Raw genomic sequence first — 22,436 nt, 5'->3', positions numbered from 1 at the left:
TGCTCCACTGTCCACGTCAGAGAGAAGCTGAGCACTCCAGACATTGAGTTCCTGGCTCTGTCTCTTTGTCCCTTTTACCTTCCCAGAGAGTTCCCTCAACTCTTCTTCGTCCTGGTTTACATGCACCCCAAAGCTAACTCCACTTCAGCAACTGGCCTCATCAAAAGCTCCCTGGACAAATTTGAACATTTATCCCGATTCCCCCAAATTCATTCTTGGAGATTTTAATCACTGCAATCCTGGAAAATCTTTGAAAGGCTTTGAACAATACATCCATTGCTCCACTCGTCTGGAAAAGACACTTGATAGATACTATGGTTCTGTCCCAGATGCCTACAGAGCTGTCACTCTTCCTCCCCTCGGCTCTGCTGATCACCTCACCATCCTGCTCGCTCCTGCCTACAACCCAGTCATCAGGAAAATTAAGAAGGTTACCAGTACTATCAAGCAGTGGACTAATGAGAGTATAGCAATCCTCCAGGGTTGCTTCGAGTCTACTAACTGGACTAACCTCCTTGCCTCTTCTGATGACATAAACGAACAGGTGGATGTCGTCTCATCATACATCAACTTCTGTGAGGAAAACATTATACCCTCCAAGACTGTTACCATCTTCCCTAACAATAAACCCTGGGTTACCAAGGAGCTAAAAACCATTATCAATAAGAAGAAACGGATCTTCTTGTCTGGGTCAGAGATGGAGAAAAAGGAGGTTAATAAAAGAGGTCAAGAGGGCTACTAAGATTGCCAAGCTGAACTACAAGAACAAAGTGGAAGAAAAGTTCTCTCATGGAAACCTCTGCTCAGCTTGGCAGGGCCTGAAGAGAATGGCGGCTGTTAACCTTCCTATCAGTAACAACTCTGTTAACATCCCTGGCAGTACACCAGCAGATCTCCCCAATGACCTTAATTCCTTCTTCTCCAGATTTGAGATCAACAACTCCACCCAGTTAGAGGACATCAGACCCAACCTCATACCTGATGACCTTTGCATCTATTTCCCCACCACTGACGTAGTGAGGGCCCTTAAGAGGTCTAAGGTTAACAGTGCACCTGGAGGCGATAACGTCAGTGGCCGGGTCCTTAGATACTGTGCGGACCAGTTAGGGAGTGTTTTCCAGAAACTGTTTCAGACCTCCATCAACACAGTAACTGTCCCCAAATGTTGGAAACACTCAACAATTGTCCCCATTCCCAAGAGAAGCCCCCCCATGGCCCTGAACGATCTGCGCCCAGTGGCCCTCACCTCCCAGGTGATGAAGGCTATGGAGAGGCTTGTCAGGCAATACATTCTCACTCTGACCAATTCACAACTTGATCCGCTCCAATTTGCATATCAAAGCCATAAAGGTGTCGACGATGCCAAAGCCTTCATCATCGACACTATCCACAGACACCTGGAGCTTCCCAATACCGCCGCCAGACTCCTGTTTGCAGATTTCTCCTCGGGCTTTAATACCCTGCAACCGCATATTCTGGCAGAGAGACTCCACCGGAACTTCAACATGAGCAGCCAGCTCATCTTCTGGATCCTGGACTTTCTAACCAACCGAACCCAGCGTGTCCGGATTAACAATAACCTGTCTGATCTCCTCACCATCTCCACTGGCTCCCCACAAGGCTGTGTGCTTTCTCCGCTGCTCTTCATTCTGTACACTGATGAGTGCAGATCAACATACCCCAACTGTCATCTGGTTAAGTTTGCTGATGACACAGATCTCCTGTCTGACCCTTCCCTCCATCATGGACCCGCTCTTCAGCAGTTCGTAGAGTGGTGTGACTCTTCCTGCCTGGAGTTGAATGTTAGTAAAACTAAGGAGATGGTGGTGACCTTCTCCAGCAGCCAAAGGGAACTAGCGGCGGCTGTCACCACTATGGTCCACGGTTTTCCGGTCGAGACAGTTGAGGAATATAAATACCTGGGAACCATTCTGGACTGCCAACTGAGGTTCTCTTCCAACACAGAAGGGATCCTGAGGAAGTGCCACCAGAGGATGTACCTACTAAGGAAACTGAACTCTTTTTCTGTCAGTCAGAACATCTTGTTGACATTCTATTATACATTCATTGAAAGTGTTTTAGCTTTTTCTATATGCTGTTGGTATTACTCCATTACTGTACAGGATAGGAACTGCCTGCATAATATTGTCAAGGTGTGTTCTAAGATTATTGGACTTCCTGCTCGCCACCTGAATACTGTGTACGAGCAGCAGGCTAGCGGCCTGGCTCATCGAATTCTTAAGGACTCAACTCATGCTTTGTTCCCGGCATTTGAGCAGCTGCCATCTGGTCGCAGGTTCCGCTGTCCGGCCTGTAAGACCCAGAGGAGGAGAGCAACCTTTGTTCCAAGTGTTATTCTCCTCCTGAACTCTAAGAAATCTAAGACAGTTACAATAACTTAAGTCTTCTGTACAATACTCTAGTGCAATATCACATGTCCTGATGTGCAATATTACAATATCACCTTGTCACTTTAACTACAATGCCACTCTAATCATATTGTCATTTTAATTTTATCCACGCGTCATTTTATTTATTTGTCATATTTTATCTGCTGCCATTTTTTAAATTTATTTTTTCTTTTACTTTGTTACTGGCAACAGGCCTGCCATTGTATAGACCCTTTTCAGTCACGTGACCTTCGTAAACGCGACCGCCATTTTGGACATGTAGTGGACTTCGGCTCAAATCGGTTTGAATGCGAGGAAGGCGACAAACATAAAAGAAAAAGGAGCGAGATGCAGAAAACTGTATTTACTAGTTTACTGTAATTATGATCTGGCAGCTACTTACACAGGATCCAGTGTAAATAGCTGCCGGAGCCACCGGCCGCGGGCTAGTGCGCGCTCTCCCTCCCCGGCCGGCCGCGAGCTAGCGCGCGCTCTCCCTCCCCGGCCGGCCGCGAGCTAGCGTGCGTTCGCTCTCCCTGGCCGGCCGCGAGCTAGCTAGCGTGCGCGCTCCGGAACCTCGGACGTTGGCTCCGGCAGCTATTTACACTGGATCCGGTGTAAATAGCTGCCAGATCATAATTACAGTAAACTAGAATGGAATGTTAACAGCAATGTAATGCCTTTTCTGGCTAATTTTATTCGTCTTACCTCCAACAAAGTGGTCACTACACAAGCGTTGGTATGCCGCTATCCATCTTCTCCGTCGGTCAGCATCTACCGGGATCCGATAAAATGATAACCCTTGTCTTGTTTGTTGATGGTTACTACACCCAGGTGCACAACAATATAGTGGCATGATGGAAGTCTTGCTGAAAATAAACACTTTCTTTGCTGCCGTTCCTCAATGTTGGCTGTGGTAAACTACTGGTAGTACATGTCCAAAATGGCGGCCGCGTTTGTCGTGACGTCACGTGAAAAGGGTCCATATTGTACATAATACGCTTTTTTTCCCACCCATTTTTGTGATTTTCTTTTTGTGATTTTATTTTCTTGCTCTTTTAATGTACCGCTCTTCACCCTTCTAATCGCCCTTTGGGGATAAATAAAGTTTTGCCTAAGTCTAATAGATTTATTTGTTTTTCAATTGAATTGTACAAGTTATAAGTCACATTAAAGGTGGGAAAATTTTTGAAATTATTTACCATGGTCTCTTTTTTTTTTTTTACATCAGAAAAACTTATCATTTTAACAGGGTGTGTACACTTTTTATATCCACTGTAGCTGCTCCATGCATGATAAGTCCTGTGTTCTCCTCCCGTTCTAGCTACTTCATGCACAGACCGTCCCTTCATACTACATGCAGATGCAAATGATGTGGGTGCTGTGTTGTTTCAGTGTGATGACAGTGGTGTCGAATGACCTGTTTCTTGGAGTTTTTACTCCAAGAAATTTAATTCTTTCCAGTTGAGCTACTCCATCATCAAGAAAGAAACTCTGGCAAGCATCTGAGCATTACAGCACTTCGAAGTCTACATGGATTCTGGTAGTGGCCCTGTGGTGGTCTATACAGACCACAATCCTATCATTTTTCTGCACTCCACATTGCCCAAACCACAGACTGAGGAGATGGATTTTATTCCTGCAGTCATACTGTCATCACATAAAAGGCTCTGACATTGTTGTGGAAGATGCTTTGTGTAAAGCACCTTGCTTTTGAATTAACCTGTACTGTTTAATTTTCCTGGTCTCCTATATCTCTGTTCCGTTACTCTTAAATAACTTCTCCAGACACCAATCTCCAGTGGAGATTGGTTGGTGGGCCGGGGATGTTCTACAGAGCGGGTCACTATTGTGTAAATAGTTGACTGAAAATGTACCGAAGAGGGTCTTTAAACTGGGATACTTGGAATAAAAAGTTCTGCTAAAAGGGGTATTTTGGGGAAAAAAAGTGGTTCACTTATTCTTGACTGCATAACACATCAATGTTAAATGTTAGTAAGTTTACTACTGTAGTTAAGAAGTAGTTTTCAGTAAATAATTTCATTTAGATTTTGTGCAGTTGTGGGTAGCTAGTATTCCTGGTAGGAATCCTGTTTTATAAAGGCTGGAGTGTGATGAGCCTGCCACTCCCAGTGTCTGTGGTGGTGTTCTGCTGTTTTGCAGGCTCCGGTTTGTAGGAGGATCATCTTTGTTATGAGGCACACCTGGGCTTGGTGTGGTCTCTAAAAAGCTCCCCATCCTACAGATCTCATGCTCTCTCCATCACAGCCACAGCTTCCATTCAGTTCTGTTTTTGTTTGCTTGACACACACCCACAAATATACATACACCATTTGTTACTTTTATACATTTTCCCCTGTTGTAGCATTATAGATTAAAAAAAAAAAAAGAGCGCGCATACAGTATTCTAGCTCATCAGCTTGCATGGCCTGAATCCCTTTTCCATGGACCATGTTGAAATATGGTTGGCACAGCACCAGCTTTGAGTCTAACACAACCTGCACAGTCCAAGAACCCAGCCGCTGGATTCCTTTCAAAGCAATTGGCCTCAAAAAAGTCCACGCAAACAACAGAATCTGCTACCAAAGGAGCATGTTTCTAAAGATCTGTTCCCAAATTTTGTAGCCACCGTTTAGCAAGTTGCTTCCATTGCTCAGTTGTCGGCAACGGAACACAGAAAAAACATTTTCCCTTGTCACATTTATTCTTGCAACCATAAGCTTTGCCCTCTTATTTTTGAACAATGTTTTGCACATTGGCTCGCTGCTCCTGACACTAATCAAGAAAAAGGAAACTTAATGATACTTTGACACCATCTGATCTCATTATCTCTAGCCGCTTTATCCTGTTCAACAGGGTCGCAGGCAAGCTGGAGCCTATCCCAGCTGACTACGGGCGAAAGGCGGGGTACACCCTGGACAAGTCGCCAGGTCATCACAGGGCTGACACATAGACACAGACAACCATTCACACTCACAGTCACACCTACGGTCAATTTAAAGTCACCAGTTAACCTAACCTGCATGTCTTTGGACTATGGGGGAAACCGGAGCACCCGGAGGAAACCCACGCGGACACGGGGAGAACATGCAAACTCCGCACAGAAAGGCCCTCGCCGGCCACAGGGCTCGAACCCGGACCTTCTTGCTGCGAGGCGACAGCGCTAACCACTACACCACCGTGCCGCCCACTTTGACACCAATCCAATCTTATTTATAAAGCACAGTTTAAATAAACACAAATGTTTCCAAAGTGCTGTACAATAAATAAACACAATAAAACTATACAATAAAATAACACCATAGAACATAAAAAATAAAAAATAAATAATTAAATAGGCTGTCCACTCCAAATAAAATGTGTACATAAAATCAACAACCTACATGATGTTAAAAGCCAAAGAAAAAAAGGTGCGTTTTAAGAAGAGTTTTAAAATTAGACAGTGAGGAGGCCTGTCTAATGTGCAGTGGCAATGCATTCCATAATTTTGGAGCTGCAACCGAAAAAGCCCGGTCCCCTCTGAGCTTCAGCCTAGTCTTGGGAACTCTCAGGAGCAGCTGATCAGCTGACCTGAGAGCTCGGCTGGGTGTATAGGGGTATAGCAGCTCAGAGAGGTATGATGGAGCAAGACCATTTAAAGATTTAAAAACAAATAAAATAATTTTAAAATGAATTCTAAAATGGATGGGTAGCCAGTGGAGCAAAGCTAAAATCGGTAAAATGTGCTCAAATTTCCTTGTGCCAGTTAAAAGACGTGCGGCTGCATTTTGTACTAGTTGAAGATGTGCAACGGAGGACCCACTGACCCCCATATAAAGTGCATTGCAGTAATCTAGCCGACTGGTCACATAGGCATGAATTACTGTTTTAAAGTGCTGTCTGGGTAAAAAAGGTTTTATTTTTGCCAACTGCCGCAACTGAAAATAGCTTCCTTTCACTACTGCTTTAATCTGGCTATCAAACTTAAGGTCCCCGTCCACTTTTACCTCCAAATCATTAACTATAGGTTTGGCATATTGTGCCAAGGAACCCAGATCGACTGAGGGGGTCACAGAGGTGCCACCAAAGACTATCACTTCAGTCTTTTTTTCATTAAAATTTAAAAAGTTTAGAGACATCCAAGCCTTGACATCCTCTAAACAATTTAACAGTGGCTTAAGGGAGTATGAATCAGCCTTTTTTAGGGGCACATAAATCTGAGTGTCATCAGCATAACAGTGGAAAAGAATGCCATGCTTCCTGAGAATGGAACCAAGTGGAAGAAGATACAAAGAAAATAGAAGAGGGCCCAGCACTGAACCCTGTGGGACCCCACATGAGAGAGGAGCAGTGGAGGACACAGAGTCACCAAGACTGACACAGAATGTCCGGTGAGACAGGTAAGACCTGAACCATTCCAATGCCGAGCCCCTGATGCCCACCCACTGCTCCAAATGATTAATCAGTATGTCATGGTCCACTGTGTCAAAAGCAGCAGTTAAGTCTAGGAGCACAAGGATTACACAGTGACCAGAGTCAGTAGCTAAAAAGACATCATTAAAAACCCTTAAAAGCGCTGATTCTGTGCTATGCAATGTTTTAAAACCAGATTGGAAAATTTCAAGAACATTTTGTTCATTTAAAAAGTCCATGAGCTGAGAGTAGACAATCTTCTCTAAGATTTTTGAAAAGGAGGACAGTTTAGAAATTGGCCTAAAATTAGCCATAACAGCAGGATCCAGTCCAGGTTTTTTTAAATCAGTGACTGCACAACTGCATGTTTGAAATGTACAGGAACCACTCCTGAGGATAGACTGCTGTTAATGATGCTGTGTAAATATGGCCCCGCAGTGAGGAAAACCTCCTTAAAAAGTTGAGGAGGAAAAGGGTCACTGGGCGAGCCTGATGGCTTTAAATGTCCCATAGTCTCCTGCACAAACTGCAGGGTAACTGGTTCAAATGAATCAAAAGTAGCAGAACAGGGTACAAACACTGAGGGGTCATAAGCAGGAAGTGAAATAAGTGCTCTAGTAGAGGTGACTTTAGCAGTAAAGAATTGCAAAAAGCTTTCACACACAGAAGGGGAGGGCTCAATTCCCACAGTCTGTGGTGCATTCAGAGCAGAGTTAATCACTTTAAACAGCACACGAGGTTTGTGACAGTTTAAAACAATAATATCAGAAAAATATTTTCTTTTAGCCTCTTTCACAGAGGACTGATAACAACGCCAACAATCCCTCAACATTTGAAAAGACACTTCCAGTTTATCCTTTTTCCATTTCCGCTCGGCTCTCTGACACTCCTGTCTGGCCGTGCGAGTTGTTTCATTCAACCAAGGCTCAGATTTAACTTTCCGCTACCTGCTCTTTAATGGGGCAGCAAAGTCCATAGCAATTTGACAAGTGTCAAGAAACTGTGCGCTAAGAGCCTCTGTATCACTGCACACAGGATCAGGAGGGACAGAGTTTTGAGTGAAGGCGGGTGAAAAGCGAGCCACAGTGGAAGGGTTAATAACCCGGCATTTACGAGCAGAAGCGCGAGTTTTAACTGGGTTACAGCACACAGCGGCTTCAAAAACAACAGGCATATGATCAGAGAAAAACGCTTCACAGACCTCCAAGTTAAAAACAGGTTAAAAAGAGGCCGCAGGTTTCCCTGATCCACTCCGCGCCAGCGCGGACAAGGAGGGCAGGGACCATGGGGGAGGAACAAATCATCCGAGCCGGTTACCGGTACCAGGCAGACAGCGACAGGGTCCAACCAACGTCGAGAGAGACAAAGGCGAGGCATCGCTCCATAACCAACGCAGTCATGACGCACCAACCCGGCCCTCAGCCTCACCAGGCAACCGCCACGCTTACCCCGGCGGCGGCGTTTTCGCCGAGGGAGTGGCGCTGACGTGCGGCAGAGGTATGCCAGGATGTCCCACAGAAAGAGTGGCAGCGCCTGCTGTCCATGATGATCCAAGTTGGCCAGATCCTTAGCAAAGACTCTCAGATCCAGCAACGTTTGGCGAACATACACCAGCAGAGAGTCAACATTATGTACAACAAGTGCTACAAGCAACAAAAACACACAGCATTCGGAGCAGCTGACGGCACGCCTCACACACTGGCGCCATCTTGAATCCCCAATGAACCAATTTTTTGTCACAATTTTTTTTTGTGACACCGCCCACAAAATGGCAATATGGCTGTGCCCTTGAGTGAACAGGAATATAAAAATTTTAAAAGCACTGCTTTTTGCAATACAGTGTAACAATACAGAGTAGTCAAAATGCATTTGTGCAATATTTCTAGCCCATGTTTATTTTTCACTGCGGGTACTGTTTAAGACCTGTTTGCATAAATAATGGGACAAAACACCTGAAACTCTTCATCTTGACTTGTCATCTTCAGTTCCCAGATATCTTTTAAGCACTGTAATGGAAGCACTGGAATGGCAACATTACAAAGTCAATGCTTTACTATCCCAACTGTTTTTGAAATGTGTTTGTCTTGATAGAACAATAAAATTCATGAGGTAAAACATCAAATATGCTGTCCTACTGTTGTGCGGGCAATGCAAGTCAAACATGATTTACAAATCATTGGTTTCCATTTTAATTTCAACATACCTTCCCAACTTTTTCTGATTTGGGGTTGTAAAGAACATTCCAAACAATCCCAATCTATTAAAAGAATAACAAGGCCTACATATACCATAATCAAAAATGTAATAAGACAAGATAAACAGAGAAGACAGTATTGTGTTAATTGCAAAATTAATCTGGAAAATTTTTGTAGTTACTTTTGTCATCTATAAAGGCAGCCTGTTGTTTATTCCGGGCCTCCAGCACAGCAGGCACAGCAGCACTGAAAGGGAATATCTGGAAGATGCTGCCATCAGTAAGAGCCAGCCCAAGGTTATCAGCATCCTTTTCACTGGCCTCTATTATGACATCAGTAACACCAGGCACACCTGTTAGGCAGTAAATATACAACACTTTTGAACTTTCCTGGTGAAAGCACTCATGAGGACTGATTAGATTAGGTGAAAAAAAAATTACAGGAATAAGTACTGACAGTAGAACCTGCACATTGAGAATTAAAGCACAAATGAGTTCAAAACGCTTAACTGAACCTTTACCTGATCCACAACGTCTGAAACTGTATGATAGCTCACCGTCAATGTGTGATATGGGAACACAGTCAGTGTTCATATCCCGTCCCCAAATTTTAGCCTGAAGAGAGACAGCCTCCTGTACCACAACTGCAACTTTGTCCATGTAAATATAAGGGTTAAACAGCACCCTCATCAGAACCTGCATCCCCACCCACCCACACACACACACACACACACACACACACACACACAGTTTAACATGGCCAGGTCAATAAATTTTTGGACATTGACAATTATGTTTATTTTAGCTGGGTACCACAGTATGTTCAAGTTTAAAATAAAATGAATGTATGAGCTCAAAGTGCCCAGAGACTTTCAGATTTAACGTAAAGGTGTTTACATCCAAATTGGGTGAATGGTATAGAACTCTCATCACTTTTTATATGTAGTGTATATACAGTTGTGTTCAGAATTTTACAAACACAGACATTTCTCCAGTCAAGCACGTCATGTGTCAGATACGGTCTCCAGTCAAGCAAATTCTACATTGTCCTGGACTGAGAGGCTGTCCTCCTCATTGATTGACTGAAGGAATCAATCAATCAAATAAAATAAATAAATAAAAAACCTGCTCCAAAAATCAAATACCTTCAAGGTCGACTGAAGTTGACTAAAGACAACAAGGACAAAAAGTCTCCTGGAGGAAAGCTTTATAGTCAGGTGAGATGAAGACTGACTTGTTCGGCCTCAATGACCAGAGGTACAGAGGAATACTGTACCAAATGTTAAGCTTGGTGGTGGCAGCATCACAGTCCCTCCCAGGCAGTCTCCTGTCCCAGGACTAACCAGCTAATGAGGCGCATAGGTGCGACGCTGATCTCCAATTCTCAAGCCCTTGGCCTCTCTCGCCTATTATGTAGCCGAGATTACCATGTGTGGGGTGGGCGCGGCACCTGGGGCTAGTCTTCTGGTAACTGCAAGAGTTTGACTCCCTATTCCAGTGTGCCTTGCCAGATGGCAGTAGGTACCATTTTAGTGATGGTCTTTGGTATGACCCGACCGCAAGAAGAACTCGTGGTCTCCAGGTCGACAGGCGGATATGCTAACCACTAGGCCAGCTCATGGTAAGTGTAACTAGTGCATTGCATAAATTTGATGGAACAAGAAGAGAGGACTACCTCAGTTCAACATAACCTCAAACCAATTCAACCCCAAGAACATGGTACCAACTGTTAAGTCTGGTGGTGGTAGAAGGTCGTGCCAGATTCTGCAAGAAGGTTATTTATTGACACCAAAATTGTCTGGTCAAGGTTAAACTTGCTAAGGGGCATTCAACCAGATATTAAAATGTGCTGCATGTATATTTTGATGTGTTGATTTCAGAAAAACTTCAAAATAAATTAAAACTTGTGCAATTTTTAATGATGCTGTACAAATCATTCTAATGTATGTAAACTTCTGATCACAACTTAATGTATACTTTTAAGGCACCAAATGTATATTTGGTTGCAAAACCATTGCAAGAATTGATGAGACACATCAATAGATGCTTGCTTTCTTTTCAGGTGATGCTCTGCTTGGCATTAGCTGCAACTATCTTCAGTTCCTGTTTGTTTCTGTGCATTTTGCTTTCAGTTTTGCCTTCAGCAAATCAAGTAAATGCTCAATTGGATTCAAGTCAAGTAAATGACATGATCATGGGAGAATATTCCACTTTTTTGCCTTACAAAAAGTCTTGGATTGCCATCAAAGTATGATTTGGATCATTGCACATCTGCATGGCGAAACACCACTTGGCTGAAATATATATATATATATGTGTGTGTGTGTGTGTGTGTGCGCGCATGCGTACACACTTTATTTATATATATATATATATATATATATATATATATATATATATATATATATAAATAAAAAAAAATCTCCTTCTCACCCCCGGCGGGGGGGGGGGGGGGGGGGGGGGGGTATCCATGTCATCCTCAAGCTCGGGTCCTCTACCAGAGGCCTGGGAGTTTGAGGGTTCTGCGCAGTATCTTCGATGTTCCTAGGACTGCGCTCTTCTGGACTGAGGCTTCAGATGTTGTTCCTGGGATTTGCTGGAGCCACTCTCCCAGTTTGGGGGTTACTGCCCCAAGTGCCCCCACTACCACGGGGATCACGCAACCCTTGACCTTCCACATCCGTTCCAGCTGCTCTTTCAACCCTTGATACTTCTCAAGTTTCTCATGTTCCTTCTTCCTGATGTTGGCGTCAGCTGGGATCGCCACATCTATCACCACCACCCTCTTCTGCTCTTTGTCCACCACCACTATGTCCGGTTGGTTAGCCAGGATCTGTTTGTCAGTCTGGAAGCTGAAGTCCCACAGAACCTTGGCCCTGTTGTTCTCAGCCACCTTCTGTGGTATGGCCCATTGGGACTTGGGTACTTCTATTCCATACTGGTTGCAGATGTTCCTGTATACTATCCCAGCCACTTGGTTGTGCCTCTCCATGTACGCTGATCCAGCTAGCATCTTACACCCTGCTACTATGTGCTGGACTGTTTCAGGGGCTTCTTTGCACAGTCTGCATCTTGGGTCTGATCTACTCTGGTAGATCCTGGCCTCTATGGCTCTTGTGCTTATGGCCTGTTCTTGTGCTGCCATGATTAGTGCCTCTGTGCTGTCTGTCAGTCCTGCATTATCCAGCCACTGGTAGGATTTCTTGATATCAGCCACTTCCTCTATCTGACGGTGGTACATACCATGTAGGGGTTTGTCTCTCCAGGTTGTCTGTTCCTCCTCCTCCTCTGCACTCTCATCAGGGTTCTGCTGCCTGAGACATTCACTTAGCAGTTCATCCTTTGGGGCCATCTTTCTGATGTATTCTCGGATTTTCGATGTTTCATCCTGGACCGTGGTCTTGATGCTCACTAGCCCTCGGCCTCCCTCTTTCCGCTTAGTGTATAGTCTCAGGGTGCTGGACTTGGGGTGGAACCCTCCATGCATGGTGAGGAGCTTTCTAGTCTTGATATCTGTGGCTTCTATCTCCTCCTTTGGCCAGTTTATGATGCCAGCGGGGTATCTGATGACTGGTAGTGCGTACATGTTGATGGCTCGGACCTTGTTCTTACCATTCAGCTGACTTTTCAGGACCTGCCTTACTCTCTGGAGGTATTTGGCTGTGGTTGACTTCCTTGTGGCTTCTTCATGGTTTCCATTAGCCTGTGGGATGCCAAGGTACTTGTAGCTGTCTTGGATATCACCTATGTTGCCCTCTGGTAGGTCAATCCCCTCAGTCCAGATCATCTTGCCTCTCTTTGAGACCATCCGGCCACACTTGTCCAATCCAAATGACATCCCTATGTCATCGCTGTAGATCCGGGTGGTGTGGATCAGCGAGTCTATTTCTCGCTCGTTCCTGGCATACAGCTTGATGTCATCCATGTAGAGCAAGTGGCTGATTGTTGCCCCACTACGGAATCGGTACCCGTAGCCGCTCTTCGTGATGATCCGACTGAGGGGGTTCAGGCCTATGCAGAACAGCAGTGGTGATAGCGCATCTCCTTGGTATATGCCGCACTTGATGTTGACTTGGGCAATGGGTTTTGAGTTGGCCTCTAGGGTTGTCTTCCACATTTCCATTGAGTTCTGGATGAAGGTCCTTAGGTTCCTGCTGATCTTATACAGTTCCAGACATTCCAGTATCCATGTGTGTGGCACTGAGTCGTAGGCTTTCTTGTAGTCAATCCAGGCAGTGCACAGGTTGGTCTGTCTCTTCTTACAGTCTCGGGCGACTGTTCTATCAACCAGTAGCTGGTGCTTGGCTCCTCTGGTGTTACTGCCAATCCCTTTCTGTGCCTCGCTCATGTATTGAGCCACATGCTTACTCATTTTTGCTGCAATGATGCCTGACAGGGCCTTCCATGTTGTGCAGAGACAGGTAATTGGCCGGTAGTTGGATGGGATGGGTCCCTTCTGGGGGTCCTTCATGATTAGGACTGTCCTGCCTTGGGTTAGCCATTCTGGGTGGGTTCCATCCCTCAGCAGCTGGTTCATCTGTGCTGCTAGGCGTTCATGGAGTGCAGTTAGCTTCTTCAGCCAGTACGTATGGATCATATCGGGGCCTGGTGCTGTCCAGCTCTTCATCTTTGACACTCTTTCTTGGACGTCTGCCATTGAGATGGTTACTGGTTCTTGTTCTGGGAGGTTGCTGTGGTCAGCTCTTAGGTCCACTAACCATTGGGCATCGGTGTTGTGTGATGCCGTTCTTTCCCATATGTCTTTCCAGTATTTTTCCACCTCAGCTCTTGGTGGGTCTGACCGGTTGTTGTTCCCCTGCCACTGAGAGTACACCTTGGCTGGTTCAGTGGAGAACAGCTTGTTTATTCTCCTGGCCTCTCCCTCCTTGGTGTATCTCTTCAACCGGGTGGCCAGAGCTGTTAGTCGCTGTTTGGCAGTTTCGAGTGCCTCTGGTATGGAGAGTGAGTTGTACTTCCTGGATGCCCCTTTATTCACCATGTTCCCTTTCTGTAGTTCAGCTAGCTGGCTAACTTCTCTCCGTGCTGCCTTTATCTTGGCCTCTAATCATCTCTTCCATGGTGGATACTGTTTGTTATGTCCCGAGCCCACCTTGTGTCCAAGCATCTCCATGATTACTGTTGCTGTACTGTGTATCAGCTTGTTGGTCTCAGTGATGGTTCTTGTGGAGATTGTCTTCAGAGCAGCATTCACATCTACTAGTAGATCTTCTGAAGGTACTTGGCAACTCAGCTTCGGTATTCGTCGGGGGCTCCAGGTTTCCAGTTGGGTCACGATCTTCCTTCTCAGGTCAGCAGCTCTTGTGTTGAGGCTGTTAGGTGTTGGGGCTTGGTACCCAATCTCTGGTTGTGGGGATGATGACATCTCCCCGCTGACCTGTCTTCCTGGCTCCCCCTTGCCGTAGCATCGTTGTTGTATTTCATTAATCTCTAGTTGTGATAGTAGATTTCGATTACGGATGTTGGAACACTGGGCTAATAGCTGTTTCTTTGTTAGCCTTGATTGTGGGTTTCGAAGTATCCAATGGTCCCACATTCGCTGCATGCATCCCCTCTCTCTGGGACTGCTTGTATAGTAGCATTCCAGCAACTCCGTATTTTCTGTCCTCGTCCATCGATGTCTTGTTCCAGTAGCCCATTTCTCATCAGTTTGCCCTGGTTCCCTAGCAACTGACGCAGACCTTGTTGACCCGGGCGACGTCTGAGCCGGTATGACTCTATCAGTTATGTCTTCACTCATTCCTGAGGTACGCCGATATATCATGAGGGGTCTTGCCTAAGGACCCTTACTGGATGATGTTTTGCCCCGACCGGGATTCGAACATCGTAGTCAGTGAGCATTACCACTGTACTATCCAGCTGATATATATATATATATATATATATATATATATATATATATATATATATATATATACACATATATATATACACACACACACACACACACACATACTAATTATACAACCCCAATTCCAAAAAACCCTACATTTCATTGAAAATAGTACAAAGACAACATATCACATGTTGGAACTGAGAAATGTATTGTTTTTCGAAAAATTTCTGCTCAATTTGATGTCAGCAACATGTTTCAGAAAAGTTGGGACAGGGGCAACAAAAGACTGAAAAAGTTGTGTAATGCTAAAAAAACTAATTTGGTTAATTGTCAACAGGTCAGTAAGATGATTGTGTATAAAAAGAGCATCCCAGAGAGGCGGAGTCTCTCAGAAGTAAAGATGGGGCAGGGTTCACTGCTCTGTGAAAGACTGCGTGGGCAAACAGTGCAACAATTAAATAATAACATTCCTCAATGTAAAACTGCAAAGAATTTGGGATCACATCATCTATGGTCCATAATATCATTAAAAGATTCAGAGAATCTGGAGAAAATCTCTGTATGCTAGAGACATGGCTGAAAACTGACATTGGATGCCTGTGATCTTCAGGCCCTCAGGAGACACTGCATTAAAAGCAGACACATGTCTGTAGTGGAAATCAGTGTATGGGCTCAGGAACACTTCAGAAAACCATCATATGTGAAAACACTTCATGACTGCATCCACAAGTGCAAGTTAAAACCAGATATAAACAACATCCAGAAACCCCGCCCCCTTCTCTGGGCCCAAGCTCTTTTATGATGGACTGAGGTGAAGTGGAAAACTGTCTAATGAATCAAAAGTAGAAATTCTTTTTAGAAAATCATGGACCCCATGTTGTCCAGGCTAAAGAGGAGAGGGACCATCCGGCGTGTTATCAGTGCACAGCTCAAAAGCCAGCATCTGTGATGGTATGAGGGGGCATTAGTGCACATGACATGGGGAGCTTGTACATCTGGGAAGGCATCATTAATGCTGAATGATATAAACACGTTTCAGAGCAATATGCTGCCATCCAGACTAAATCTTTTTCAGGGAAGGCCTTCCTTCTTTCAGCAAGACAACGCCAAACTGCTTTCTGCACATATTAAAACTACATGGCTCCGTAGTAAGAGAGTCCGGGTGCTAAACTGGCCTGCTGCAATCCAGACCTGTCTCCCTTTTAAAACATTTGGCGCATTATGAAGCGCAAAATACAACAAAGGAGACCCCGAACTGTTGAGCATCTGAAATTGTATATCAGGCAAGAATGGGACAATATTTCTCTTTCAAAACTACAGCAGCTGATCTCCTCAGTTCCCAAACATTTACAGAGTGTTGTTAACAGTACAGATGATGCAACACAGCGGTAAACATACCTGTCCCAACTTCTCTGAAACGTGTAGCTGACATCAAATTCAAAATGAGCATAGATTTTTCAAAAAACAATACAATTTCTCAGTTTCAATATATATGTTGTCTTTGTACCATTTTCAATTAAATATAGCATTTCCATGATTTGTAAATTATTGCATTCTGTCTTTATTTATAGTTTACACAGTGTCCCAACTTTTTTGGAATTGGGGTTGTATAATATACACACACACACACAATATATATATATATATATATATATATATATATATATATATATATATATACACACACACATATACACACACACACATACACACACACACACACGTGTATATATATACAGTGGGGCAAAAAAGTATTTAGCCAGTCACCAATTGTGCAAGTTCTGCCACTTAAAAAGATGAGACAGGCCTGTAATTTTCATCATAGGTATACCTCAACTATGAGACACAAAATGAGAAAAAAAAAATCCAGAAAATCACATTGTCTGATTTTTAAAGAATTTATTTGCAAATTATGGTGGAAAATAAGTATTTGGTCAATAACAAAAGTTCATCTCAATACTTTGTTATATACCCTTTGTTGGCAATGACAGAGGTCAAACGTTTTCTGTAAGTCTTCACAAGGTTTTCACACACTGTTGCTGGTATTTTGGTCCATTCCTCCATGCAGATCTCCTCTAGAGCAGTGATGTTTTGGGGCTGTCACTGGGCAACACGGACTTTCAACTCCCTTCAAAGATTTTTTTATGGGGTTGAGATCTGGAGACTGGCTAGGCCACTCCAGGACCTTGAAATGCTTCTTATGAAGCCACTCCTTCGTTGCCCGGGCGGTGTGTTTGGGATCATCGTCATGCTGAAAGACCCAGCCATGTTTCATCTTCAATGCCCTTGCTGATGGAAGGAGGTTTTCACTCAAAATCTCACGATACATGGCCCCATTCATTCTCTCTTTTACAGGGAACAGTCGTCCTGGTCCCTTTGCAGAAAAACAGCCCCAAAGCATGATGTTTCCACCCCCATGCTTCACAGTAGGTATGGTGTTCTTTGGATGCAACTCAGCATTCTTTCTCCTCCAAACACGACAAAGTGAGTTTTTACCAAAAAGTTCTATTTTGGATTCTCCCAATCCTCTTCTGGATCATCCAAATGCTCTCTAGCAAACTTCAGACGGGCCTGGACATGTACTGGCTTAAGCAGGGGGACACGTCTGGCACTGCAGGATTTGAGTCCCTGGCGGCGTAGTGTGTTACTGATGGTAGCCTTTGTTACTTTGGTCCCAGCTCTCTGCAGGTCATTCACTAGGTCCCCCTGTGTGGTTCTGGGATTTTTGCTCACCGTTCTTGTGATCATTTTGACCCCACGGGGCGAGATCTTGCGTGGAGCCCCAGATCGAGGGAGATTATCAATGGTCTTGTATGTCTTCCATTTTCTAATAATTGCTTCCACAGTTGATTTCTTCACACCAAGCTGCTTACCTATTGCAGATTCAGTCTTCCCAGCCTGGTGCAGGTCTACAATTTTGTTTCTGGTGTCCTTTGACAGCTCTTTGGTCTTGGCCATAGTGGAGTTTGGAGTGTGACTGTTTGAGGTTGTGGACAGGTGTCTTCTAGGCTACGTTCACACTGCAGGCTGAAGTGACTCAAATCCGATCTTTTCGCCCATATGTGACCTGTATCCGATCTTTTATTGACAATATGAACGACACAGATCCGATTTTTTCAAATCCGACCCAGGCCGTTTGGATATATGGTCCTAATTCCGATTCCTATCCGATCTTTTCATATGCGACTTCAGTCTGAACCGCCAGGTCGCATTCATCCGACTTGCACGTCATCAACAAGCCACAAACGTCACTATTCTCCACTGAAGTAGGCGGCGGGTCTCTCAAAAAAAGTTACAACAACATGGCGCATGACCACGGGCGCAGATAGAGGGTGGGACTCGTCCCACCCAGATTTAAATTCACCTCGTTCGGTCCCCCCCACTTATAGGGAGGAAAAAACGTCTATGCTGTCTTTCTCTGCATAAGGCAAACCTCACGGAAAAATCAAAAGACTAATTACCATTCGGTTTATTGAGGTGCACAGCAGTGTATACATAGTTGCAACAACTCACATAAAACAAAACAAAGACTGATATTCGGTTAGTTGAGCTGCGCAGACTGCACAGGTTGCGAGCTCGAGCTTGGTTGCTATGGTTACTAACAACAAGTTTGACAGGCATATCGGGGTTGGGGTTGGTTTGCTGGCAGCTTTGTCCCCCCCAGTTTTTTGTCCCTCCCAGTTCAAAAAACGTATCTGCGCCCCTGCGCATGACATCAATGCGAGGAACGCTTCGGGCTGTGAAGGTTCTGAATCTTCTCAATGGAAGGACGCAGAGGTTAGGGAGCTGATTTCCATTTGGGGGGATACAGCTATTCAAGCTAGATTGGATGGGTCATACCGCAACCGGGCGGTTTTACTTCCGTAAACACTGGCCATGCTCACTGCGTGTGACGTCGTCGTATCCTGCAATGCGCATGCGGAACACTTTTAGGTCGCTTTTCGTTCATACTGAGGATAACATACAAGTCGCATATATTTGTTAATGTGAACGACCTCACAAAAAAATCGGATTTCACAAAAAAATCGGAATTGAGCATTAAGCCTTGCAGTGTGAACGTTGCGTTATACTGATAAGTTCAAACAGTGGAGGACAGAGGAGCCTCTTAAAGAAGTTACAGGTCTGTGAGAGCCAGAAATCTTGCTTGTTTGTAGGTGACCAAATACTTATTTTACCGAGGAATTTACCAATTAATTCATTAAAAATCCTACAATGTGATTTCCTGGATTCTTTCCCACCATTCTGTCTCTCATAGTTGAAGTGTACCTATGATGAAAATTACAGGCCTCTCATCTTTTTAAGTGGGAGAACTTGCACAATTGGTGCAAGTTCTCCCACAATTGGGGCAACTTTTTTGCCCCACTGACTGACACACACACACACACACACACACACCCTTCACTTCATATGCTTCTCTTCCCACCATCCTGGTACAAGCTCATTTTTGTCTCATCTACCAACAGAATCTTGTTCCAGAACCATGTGGGCTTTTTAAAAGATGTTTTTGGCAAACTCTAATATGGTCTTCCTGTTTTTGAGATAAACTCCGTTTACTCTGCTGAAGGCTTTTTTTTTGACCGACACTGATACACCTACCTCCTTGGACAGTTTTCTTGCTCTGGCCACCTGTGGTGAATGGGTTTTACTTCAAGAGAGAAAGAATTCTCATCATCCCTCACAAATGTTTTTCCTCCCTGTGGCCTTCCCAGCCTTTTGAGCTTACCATTGTGTTCTCTCATTTTATGTATGTACCAAATAGTCGATTTGTCCACACCTAATATGTTTGTATGTTCTCCATGAGGGGTTTTTATTTTTGTCAGCGTAATGATGGCTTACTTCACTGGCAGCTGCTAGTTTTTGGACTTCAAATTGAGCATTAACAGCAACAGATTCCAAATGCAAATGCCACACTTGAAATCAACTCTGGACCTTCTATTTACACACTCAGAAGTGGAAAAAATGAGGTAGCAACATAAGCCTGGCCATGGAATAAAACAAACTGAGAGGAAACACCACATATAAAATGTGATGCAATTTGATTTGGATACTGTCAAATTAACCCACTGACGCCGGATGCTGCGTCGCGCAACACTGCCCCTAGCGCCGGTTGTTGCATAACGCAACATTGCCTCAAATGCTGGTTGCTGCATAACGCAGCATTGTTGATTTGTCATTATTTTCAAGACGCATGCCAGGTTTGTTTGTTTTTTTTTATAAAAATGTGTTAGTGTTAATGCTGAATGAGCATGATCCAATAAAAGCAGAGAATTCTATCTTTTAAATGCAACTTATTTCATGTCTTTATGTGCTTCAGAGGCTGAGATATTGAATTTTTCATAGGCTCGTCTCGTCTCGTCTTCTTCCGCTTATCCAGGACCGGGTCGCGGAGGCAGCAGTCTAAGCATGGAAGCCCAAACTTCCCTTTCCCCAGACACCTCGGCCAGCTCCTCGGGAAGAACACCGAGGCGTTCCCAGGCCAGCCGAGAGACATAGTCCCTCCAGCGTGTCCTGGGTCTTCCCCGGGGCCTCCTCCCGGGGGGACATGCCTGGAACACCTCCCCAGGGAGGCGTCCAGGAGGCATCCGAAAAAGATGCCCGAGCCACCTCAGCTGGTTCCTCTCGATGTGGAGGAGCAGCGGCTCTACTCCGAGCTCCTCCCGAGTGACTGTGCTTCTCACCCTATCTCTAAGGGAGCGCCCAGCCACCCTGCGAAGGAAACTCATTTCAGCCGCTTGTATCCGCGATCTTGTTCTTTCTGTCATTACCCAAAGCTCATGACCATAGGTGAGAGTCGGAACGTAGATCGACCGGTAAATTGAGAGCTTCGCCTTTTGGCTCAGCTCCTTCTTCACCACGACGGACCGGTAAAGCGACCGCATCACTGCGGAGGCTGCACCGATCCGCCTGTCGATCTCACGCTCCATCCTTCCCTCACTCGTGAACAAGATCCCGAGATACTTAAACTCCTCCACTTGAGGCAGGACTTCTCCACCAACCTGGAGAGGGCAAGCCACCCTTTTCCGGTCGAGAACCATGGCCTCGGACTTGGAGGTGCTGATTCTCATCCCAGCCGCTTCACACTCGACTGCAAACCGCCCCAGTGCAAACCGCCCCAGTATTTTTCATAGGCGTTTTCAATTAATTATTTTTATTTCAGAAAAACCTCAGGCAGATGGGGACCTTTTCTAAAAACTGGCTTAGGCATTTGCAGACTTTTTTTGCAGGCGTTTCAGGCGTCAATGGGTTAAAGCTGAAAGTCTGAACTTTGAGCTCATGTTCTTGATTAAATTTTAACTCCAGTATACTGTGGCAGACAGGTGTAATTTCTTTGGAGTGAGTAAGAAGAATAGGACATGGTTATTGAGATACAATATCGTTGTACCAAGTCTAAAAACTGGATGACTGTCTCTTGTTGAGGAGGCTCCAAATAGAGCAGCTGATCCAGCCAAAGATCCAACTCTCTCCAGTTGTGCTCAAATGCACCACTTTCTCTCAGGACCTGACAACAAAACAGCAACAACTATATTACGTATCATATTACAACCACCACTCTGAGTGTCCTTTCTCACAACACAGTGAATACATTACAATAAAGCAGAGTCCGATTTAACTACCTTTCCATGTCTATGACTCTAAATTAACCCAAGGTTCCATATACTGACCTTAAGGATGAGCATCCTAGTAGTGGTCCTCAGACGAGTGCTGCTACCATTGACAAACATCTTCAGCAATACATATAAAACAGACTGCTCCCGTCCCTGACAGTCTGGAGCCACTACATCCTATGGTAACAATTAAAGCAACTAGTCAGTGATCATGACCAAAACAAGCAGGAATGGGGGGGCTCAAAGACACGTTAATAGGTTAGCTGTAATTTGAAATCCCCAAAAGTTAAAGGAGATACGCAGAACATTTTTAAATACATTTCTGAGTGGATAGTATCTCCCTCCTTGACTCTTGTATGCTTCATAATTGAGAATTAAAAAATATATATTTTTGAGAGTTAAAATCGACCGCAAAGTTGCCATTCGAGCTGCCCCGCTGAGCCAGCCAGCCCTGGGTGGGTGATGTAACACCGGGAACCAGTGCTATAGACCAAAGCCAAACTCGGCAGGTGAAAGTGTTTGCAATGGCCTCTTCGTTCGGATTTATTGGCGATTCTTCAGATTCCTCAGATAGTAATACATCTGTGATAATCCTGAAATTGGCGTGTATGTACATGCTACTACTATACACGTAGAACCACATCAGTTCAAACCATCAAAAAGTGAATCCGATAGTAACACATCGGCCACAGAGGCCCCCACCTTATGAAATAAAGACAGAGAACAAAGCCATTTAGAGAACTGGATGGAACTGAACTGACAGTCTCATGTGACTCTCATTAAAACAGAACGGGTGTTATAACTTGTGCAACATACAGTGGTGCTTTAAAGTTTGTGAACCCTTTAGAATTTTCTATTTTCTGCATAAATATGACCTAAAACCATCAGATTTTCACACAAGTCCTAAAAGTAGATAAAAGAGAACCCAGTTACACAAATGAGACAAAAATATTCTACTTGGTCATTTATTTATTGAGGAAAATAATCCAATATAGCATATC

The 22,436-nt window shown here is 44.4% G+C and overlaps 1 protein-coding gene across 4 annotated transcripts in view; it reads right to left on the bottom strand.

Annotated features, from left to right (window-relative positions):
* Positions 1–22,436, bottom strand: part of urb1 (URB1 ribosome biogenesis homolog) — a 430,640-nt gene that overhangs the window by 231,801 nt on the left and 176,403 nt on the right. For all 4 annotated transcript variants that reach the window (XM_060905914.1, XM_060905916.1, XM_060905915.1 and 1 more), the window contains exons 15-18: positions 21,493–21,612; positions 21,213–21,329; positions 9,534–9,672; positions 9,159–9,329 (exon numbers count right to left, since the gene is read on the bottom strand). In XM_060905914.1, the coding sequence (XP_060761897.1) occupies positions 9,159–9,329; positions 9,534–9,672; positions 21,213–21,329; positions 21,493–21,612 (547 nt within the window). The remainder of the gene's footprint in view (positions 1–9,158; positions 9,330–9,533; positions 9,673–21,212; positions 21,330–21,492; positions 21,613–22,436) is intronic.

Source organism: Neoarius graeffei, chromosome 23 (assembly GCF_027579695.1).
Source record: "Neoarius graeffei isolate fNeoGra1 chromosome 23, fNeoGra1.pri, whole genome shotgun sequence".
Taxonomy (NCBI): Eukaryota; Metazoa; Chordata; class Actinopteri; order Siluriformes; family Ariidae; genus Neoarius; species Neoarius graeffei.
Note: the sequence above shows the minus strand (reverse complement) of the source record. Positions and strands in the feature narration are given on the sequence as shown.